We start from the raw sequence: 8510 nt of genomic DNA on the forward strand, positions 1-8510 counted from the left end.
AATGAAGGAACCTAGTATTGACTGACCACCAGTGAGGAAATGTAAGCTCAGATAAGTTATTTTCTCAAAGCTCCATATATAGGAACTAGGATTCAAACTCAGCCTTTTTTTGGTTAAGCCTCAAAGCACATATTTTTTAGAATACCCTGCTACTCCTTTTTCCCCAACATTTAGCAATGAGCAAAAACAACCCTGATCTCTCAACTTTTCATTGATTTTTATTGATTTTCATAAATATTTCATTCAAAAATTTATAAGTAGGAATCTTAGGCTTCTTACACCAAAAATTAAAACAGAAAAATCTAAAAATATTGATGTCATTTTCATGTCTTTTAATAGGTAAATAAGTAAAAATTATGTGTGTGTGAGTGTATAGAACAGTAGCATTTATCTTAATAAATTTGGGCTATTTGACCCTAATATATGAATACTATCATACAAATATGCTGATAAGATGGGGGGGGGTGCGTTATACTATCTTTCATATAGGAAAATGGGATGCATCATTAGGAGCCGGGTTTGGGGTCAGGCAATGGGCTCTGGAAGGACCAGGGCTTCCTTCCTGTTGGAAGGGCTGAGCACTGTAGGAATCACTAGAATAGCCTGACTCTTACTCAGCACTCCTTCAATATTTGTGAAATGGGATGTAAGATTTTCCTGACACGCGGCCCTAATTTTCCTCTCCTCCTTGCCTTCTCTCCCCTTCTGCCCTCAGGTCTTTTCTCTGGAGTCCTGGGAGGCAGGTGATGGGCAGGACTGCCTCTGGCCGCCATCATGAAGCCTGAGCCTGCTTCTGTCCTGCTCTGGGCCCGGCTCTGCCTGAGTTCTCAACTACTGGCTGCTGCCTTCCCTGCGGCCCCCTGCTGCTAGGAGGTAGAACTTCAGGACTGGTCCTTGGCCTGTTTCTACCTTTCACCTGGCTCACCTCACTGCACCCTCCTCCTCCATCACAGCACTCCCAGACCCAGGCCTCTGCCCGGCCTCCCTGGCTGGGGCGTGTAGGGGCCCATCGGGAGTAGTGAGTTGCTGAAGGCTTCCTCCCACCATCGTGAACCTTCTCCTCCTTGAATCAAGGCTCCGGATCCACATGGATAGCTGAGATCTTTTCTCGGAGAAAGACACTTTCCTCCTCACTCCAGCCCCTCACCTCCCTCACCTGATTTTCCTCTTTTCTGCTGCCTTGTCTTTTTCCTCTGCTTCTTCCTGTTGTTACTGAATTTCTAGCTCACCTACTTTCCTTCTTCCTCCCCATCTCAGTATCTGTGTGTATGGCTCCTTCCTCTGTGTTCTCTCTGTGTCCCCACCTCTGACTGTCTTCTTCTTGCCCTTCCATTGCCAAAGGGGCAACCCCCCGAGGGCTCTTCCGTGGCCTGTCTGCTCTCTGGGATCTGTTCCAGCAGCCACCATGAGCTTCACCTTCCACTCAGTTTTCTTCACCCTGAAGGTGAGCATCCTGTTGGGGTCCCTGCTGGGGCTCTGCCTGGGCCTCGAGTTCATGGGTCTCCCCAACCAGTGGGCTCGCTACCTCCGCTGGGATGCTAGCACACATAGTGACCTGAGCTTCCAGTTCAAGACCAATGTCTCCACGGGGCTGCTCCTGTACCTGGATGATGGTGGAGTCTGTGACTTCCTCTGCCTCTCCCTGGTTGATGGCCGCGTCCAGCTCCGCTTCAGCATGGACTGTGCTGAGACCGCTGTGTTGTCTAACAAACAGGTGAATGACAGCAGCTGGCACTTCCTTATGGTGAGCCGTGACCGCCTGCGAACTGTACTGGTACTTGATGGCGAGGGCCAGTCTGGGGAGCTGCAGCCCCAGCGGCCCTACATGGATGTGGTCAGTGACTTGTTCATTGGCGGAGTCCCTGATGACATACGATCTTCTGCTCTGACCCTCGATGGAGTACAGGCTATGCCTGGCTTCAAGGGATTTATCCTGGATCTCAAGTATGGCAACTCAGAACCTCGGCTTCTGGCGAGCCAAGGCGTCCAGTTGGATGCTGAGGGACCTTGTGGTGAGCGTCCCTGTGAAAATGGTGGAATCTGCTTTCTCTTGGATGGCCATCCCACTTGTGACTGTTCGACCACTGGCTATGGTGGCAAGGTCTGCTCAGAAGGTAAGGCCCTCTTTACCATCCTTCTCTTGCCAGAGACCCACCCACTGGGTTGGGTGAGGTCAGAGACACCTAATAGAAAAAACCAGCTCTGTCATTGAAGTGTTTCCTTAGCTGCATGTTAGATAGTTGGCCCCATTTCTCTAAGGAGGTGGTAGAAATCCTACACTGGCTCTCAAGCAAAATCCATGAGGTCTCAGCAGGAAGAGAACCCTGGGCTCTGTACTCAAATGTTGGCCTGTACTAAAAGGGCTAGATGGAGTAGGCTGTAGAGTTTGTGCCCCAGCTCATCTCTATCTGCTGCACTAGTTGAAGATAAGACTGGTTTTAGCAAGATCAGCACAGGGCAAGAAATTACATAGCAATTAGCAAAGTAGTCATCTCTGTCCCTCCTGACCCCTTGAGACTTGGACATCTGGGAGCCGATGGGGAATTTTCCATTGCTTCCAGCATAAGAAATGCCTGTGCCAAGAAGAATGAGCGTGGATGGATTGCTGGTTTATGCTTGGCCCTGGTGTAAGCCAGGGCTTTGAACAGGTTAGAACTGTTCAGTCATGGCCAGCGAAGCGAAACTGGAACAGACCCAAATTTTTAAAATTTGCCTGATCTGGAACGATAAATGGAAAAGGAAAAATTACGGGTTGAGGCCCTAGAAAGGGAGACTCAGAAGAGGCATAGTGAGCCCTTTCAGGAGCCTGAATTATTGCCAGGATTGAGGAGAGCGGCACACATTTAGAGTGGCGTGGTTGGCCGCCGTCTTTGAGTGGAGCACCACTGTTTCTGACTCTGCGCAAAATCCGACAGGCAAGAGATTTGGTTGCTATGCAATGCATACACTGGCCTTGTTTTCTAAAAGGGAGATTAAATTTATAGCAGGGTTTGACCCATAATTTTTCCAGTTCTGGTTGTGGTTCCGGTTCATCCAAATTTTACAAATTTGCATCTGTTCTGTTGTCGCTTCTTTGGCCATGATTGAACTGAGAACAACTAGTTCGAAGCCCTGGTGTAAGCCCAGCCTTTCAGAGTACGCTCCTTTTCCCACAGTTGTCTAGGAGGTGTCTAGAAGGTGGATGAGGCATCTGGGGATGGGCCTTGCTGCTTCCTTGTTTTAGGATTTTTCACAGGATGTCCTTCTTTAGATGTGGTTTCCTCACTGTCCTCTCCACCTACTGAGAGCAGTGCGGGAAGGCACAGAGATTGACAGGAACCATATCCAGCCAAACCCCCAATCATGCTAGCAATACTCAGCACAGCCTGAAGAGCCTCTCAAGTTCAACTACAACTTCCCAGAGAGTGGAGGGAAGGGAGCCTTGTGCACATGGGCTTTTGCTGCCCTCATCTTGCTCACCAAGTTCTGACTGCTTGGAATTAAATCTGAGAGAAGTGGCCCAGATCCCAGTAATTTGACAAATATTTAATTCCAAAAAGCATTAAAGTGACTAAAGGGTAAGAACTGACCACAAAGGTATGTGTGTTAAAATGTTGGGATGACCAAGAGGCAAAGAAGTTGTATTTCTCCCCATTCTTTTAAAATTAAGCCTTGGATCCTTCAAGAGATGTTTTGTGTTGCCATTGCATGCTGGTCTCTTCATGGAGATGGTGGGATGGCACAGGGAAGAAAGTGGTTCTCAACCTCAGAGGCACATTAGGATTATCTGGGGGACCTCACCTGGCCATGCCCCAGACCAATCAAATCAGAATCTCTGTAGGTGGGACACAAGTACTGGAATATTTTTAAAGCTCCCCAGATGCTTCCAACGTGCAGCCAAGGCTAAGAACCAGCTGGTACTGGTACTGGGGGCAAAGGAGGTCAGGTGGGTGGGGCCAGAGGAGGGTCTTATTACTACTGACTTCCAGGATCTCTTCGTTCAGTTGAGATCTTACTACTTCAGCTTTTGTGATTAATGACGGTGTCTGCAGGTGCTCCTTAAATTGTCCTAGAGTAGCCCAACCTCTAAAGCAGGTTGTGGTTGATATGCACTTTAGTCACCAGGAGCTATCTACAGACATTTTTTTTTTTTTGTAATTAAAACAAAGTTTATTTCACAGGTGACATATGCAGGAGACCAAGACACATTGGAGACCATTTTTCAGGGCCTTGTTCTTGGCCTCGTTGTAGACTGTGTATAGGGTATTGAAGGTGCCCTTCCTAGGTCTCTACTTCTTTCTTCTTGTGGGTTAGGCAAATATCTCCCTTCCTGTGTGGGAGGGGGAGATACCAGAGGTACATGCCATCCGTTCCTGATTTCTGTTTTTCCCTGCTGAACCCATTGGAAAAAGAGGTGGAGAAGATTTATAGAGGTAACCCCAACCCAGAAAACCACTTTGGGAATGTGGTTATTGAAGCGCTTCTCACATACAGGTCCCTTCTGGAGCTGACCGCTGTTCCAAAACTTCCTGGCTTTGGAGAAAGTTCTGCTTGAAGATTCTGACATGCTCACTTGTTTTCTCATTCACCCAGAGGATCTGTTCCGTTCTCAGAACTTGCATTGAAAGCTGGCGTTCTTCCTTTTTAGGGGCCAGGGTGTTTACAAGTGTGTTGTTAACTTGCTGATTACCCTGATTGCATTTTTTGTGTTTAAAAAGAGTTCATTTCCTCTGGGCAGGTTTGGATCATCACTTTCTGCAGGAAGAATCTCTATACTGTGTATGTATACAATTTGTGTTTTCTCTCTCTTTTTCTTTTTTGTTTGTGTGTATTTTTCCCCAGTCTCCAGTGAAATGTCTTCGGAGCAGATTGTATGCCACTGGTTTTTAATACCTAAACGCAATCTGTATATTTTAATAATAGTTCTTTCTACAAGATTCTGACCGTCTTGTCACTGTGGATTGATACTTCTATCTATAAATGCAAGCATATGGCATAACTATTTGTCTTCCTGAGACAAAAAGTAAATAAACCCTGTAGTCACAGTAGCACTTGGCTAGCTTGGAAGCGAAGCAGGGCAGGGCAAAGGGTGAGGTGAGAAGGAATTCTGGCGGGGGAGTAACAGAATTTACTGTTGATAACTTGGAGCCTATTGATCCTGGTTATTGTCTTCTTGTCTAATCAATCACAAAAATGTGTCACGGACTGTTAGAAAATATCCATTCTCTCGATACACAGTTAATTTTTAGAAAGTGAGCAGGAAAAACTCACCTGTAAAACATTAAGGGGAAAAAAAAATCACAGCAGCGAAGAAGTGAAGTGTCAAGCAGATCTACATAAAATAAGATAAATAGCCTAAACAAACACCTGCCCATTTTCCTAAAGATGATATGGTGAACTGGGAAGTAAGGATGCATCCATTCCCTCTCCCCACCTTTAAATGGCACATGTCACAGAGCTGAGACAGGGGGCCTATTCCCAGCCATTGATCCTGTGTACCAGGTGCCTGATTGTCCCGATTTGCAGAGTGGGCCCTGCCATTGGATCGTGAGGGGGCTTGCACTTGGTGTGAAGAATCCCTTTTGCACTTCATGCTTCTGCAGTTCAAAGAGCAGAAAGAGCTGAGAGGGCTCCTGCAGCTTTAGATGAATGTGGCGGAGCCTGTGGGAGGCAGCCTCTGCTGTCCATCAGCTTCTAGCCGGCCTGCAGCATTGCTGTTTGCTTAGCCTGCCCGGTTCTCCTGCACGCCTTGATGGCCTCAACACATCTCCATGCTGCACCCTAGGAAGATGCACAGATGGGCTCATCTTTTTTATGCGCTTTGGACTATGTTGATAATCCATTGGGTATCTTCTCTAGGCAAGACCAGGAAGACACCGGAGATAGTAGCTGTGGGAGAGCTGGACCTGGACACACGTGTCTTCTGTTTCACATGGTGAAGGGCTATTAGCTTTGACTGCAGAGTGAACTCCACACAGCTTTACTTGGGAAAACTTTATTCCAAGACTCAACTCATAGTCACATTTAACATTGTGGCACATGATGGAGGGAGATGAGGTCCCATATTTTTACTGCTAGGTGTTATGTTTTTAAATAGAATGTTTTGGTGCTCAACTTCAGACTTGTTCATGTTAACATTTAGTCTTGCCTTTTCAGTAATGATCTTGGAGGACAGAAGAAGTGCAGATAATTCAGAATGACTTTAAAATGATGCATATGTGGAGCTATGGCACTGGATAGTCACTTGCTGTTTGTTTAGCTCAGTCTGCCCTGCCACAGGCAGCCTTGAAGCTCACTGGCTACAGAAGAAGTATCCCAAACTCCCTCTAGAGAGCAGACCCCTCATGAGGACTGAAATAAATTGACTCGATTGTTTATTTTTAAAACATTCTTAGTTAGGAATGTGCATGTATTGCATCTCTCAGCAATCTTATGGTTGTGAAGAATTAATTCACTGCTGATGTGTATACATTTCAGTACCGTCTTCCCTGAAGACTTCCTATAGCATGAAGTCAGCCTGTTGCAGGTCAGGTAGGGCCAGGGAAAGATGGAGAAGGTGTCACAAGTTGATCTAAGCTCCCGGATCTCATTTCACGTGCCTACCCATGTCATATTATTTGTATGCCCACATTTTTAGGTTAATTCAGTGAAGAGTCATGACCTCCTGTTCTGCTGGCAAAGAAAAGTTGGTTTGTTTGTATGTGTTCTCTTTTCCTGCTGACTTGGGCAGGTGCCCGGACCAGAAGCTTCTGCCTCAGTTTCAGCTATTAGGTTTTCAGGTGTTGGGACCCTGTAGTGAAGTGTGGGCAGTGGAGGGTGTTGGTGACAGGGACCAGAGCCTTATTACAAACACACTATAGTGGGGTACACCCACTGATGTCCTCTACCCCATCCCTCCTGATGTCCGAAGCTGACATACTACTCAGATTGGTTTGATTGATAGCCAATACCACTGGGTGGCCTTAGGATGCCTTTTTAAAATTGAATTCCAATTGCTTTTCTTTTTCTGAGCACTGTGTGACTCTTCCCTATATCTCAAAACCAGAACAAGGATGGAATGGTGTACCAAGAGGAGGTGGTTACTGCTGAGCATATACTGAAGTCCAAAGACAGTAGGTCTCCATGAGTTGGAGGCTGACTTGACGGCAGCTACCACCACCAACAAAGACAATGGATGCTGTAGTAAAGGTCCAGTGATGGCCCTAGCTGGATCCTCCTGTGTTGGACACTCCTTTAATAACACAGTCCCCCTCCCTTCCCTCCACGCTGCTGGAATTGTCACATGGCATTGTTACCAATCTGTGTCAGCCCTGAATGGCTTTGGAAGTGCAACTGGCAAGGGGAGTGATGAGTAATCAGAGGGCAAAGGACAACTCCTTTCAGCATCACCCTCCCTGGGATGGAGAAGGTAGCCCAGAAGCAAGGCCTTAAAATGTGCACAAAGGAGGGACCACTGCTTCTGCAACTTGGTTCCCCACCAAGCATTCAGGCTTTGGATGGGACCAGCCCAGTAAGCTAGCAGGGGCTGTGTTGCTAAACGGAGCCTGAATAGGGGTCTGATTGCTCCTCTTTCCTCCTCTCCTCCTGATTACCAAGTGAGATTTCCTGGGTATGCTGTATGCTAAATGGTAGAGCAGCCGCCTGCCACTTGCTCTAATTATCCCCCTTTTCACTGCCTAGGGAAGAGCAATTTTTTTTACACCCCCCACCCAACCCCATAGCATTTCAGCCTCCTTTAAAGAAGTAATACCCATCTCCCTTGTCCCACTTCGATGGGGTGGGGCGAGAGCAGCCCTCCCCCCTCACAGAGCCTGCTCACCAGCTGCTGGGCTTTGCTTCCATGCAGAGGGGCTGGGAGGTGTGTCCAAATTCATCAGGGTTGAGGGTCATGCAGGCACTTTGCCAGGAGCACATGAGCTTACATTTGCATTTGGTAATGAGACACCACAGACCCAGCTCCAGGGGGCTAATTATCTGTAAGGCCCCTATCTCTCTTTGCAGGCTCCCCCGGAAAGATTGCATCCAGTTTCTGGGCAGTTGCCAGTCAGCTGAGCTCTCTCCCACATTCACGGGACAGAGAAGTGGGGTGTGCTTGAGGGATGGTACTAATATCACCTCCCCTGACTCTTTCTAGGCCCCTGCAGTTGCCGACCACGAAGTGCAGGTACGTAGCAGTGAAGTGCCAGAGGGTGGAACTGGAATGAAGCTTTGGGGCAGGGCTCTGAGGTCGGGTACCCTTCCTTGGATGGTTATCATTGTTCGTATTATGAATACCACGAAGTGCTTGACATCCCAGGTGTATTATATGCATTGTCTCATCTAATCCTCACAACACACCTATGAGCCTGATATCATTAACCATCCCCATTTTACAGATGAGGAAACTGAGGAGTAGAGAAATTTGGAACTTGAATAAGGTTTAATGTAGTGGTTATGAGCATGGCTGCTGGAATGAAAAAGATCTGGACTTGAATTTGAAGCTTGCCCACTTAGAAGTTGTATGTCTTTGTAAAATGATACTCGTGAAGAGT

General features: G+C 47.1%; 1 protein-coding gene across 1 annotated transcript in view; it reads left to right on the forward strand.

Moving 5' to 3' along the window:
* The first annotated feature begins 1405 nt into the window (after window positions 1–1405).
* The window catches only part of NRXN3 (neurexin 3), a 1723724-nt gene continuing 1716619 nt past the window's right edge, over window positions 1406–8510 (forward strand). The window contains exon 1 of the mRNA XM_023726412.1: window positions 1406–2114. Within this exon, the coding sequence (XP_023582180.1) occupies window positions 1406–2114 (709 nt within the window). The remainder of the gene's footprint in view (window positions 2115–8510) is intronic.

This window comes from Trichechus manatus, unplaced genomic scaffold (assembly GCF_000243295.1).
Source record: "Trichechus manatus latirostris isolate Lorelei unplaced genomic scaffold, TriManLat1.0 scaffold00010, whole genome shotgun sequence".
In the NCBI taxonomy this organism is placed as follows: Eukaryota; Metazoa; Chordata; class Mammalia; order Sirenia; family Trichechidae; genus Trichechus; species Trichechus manatus.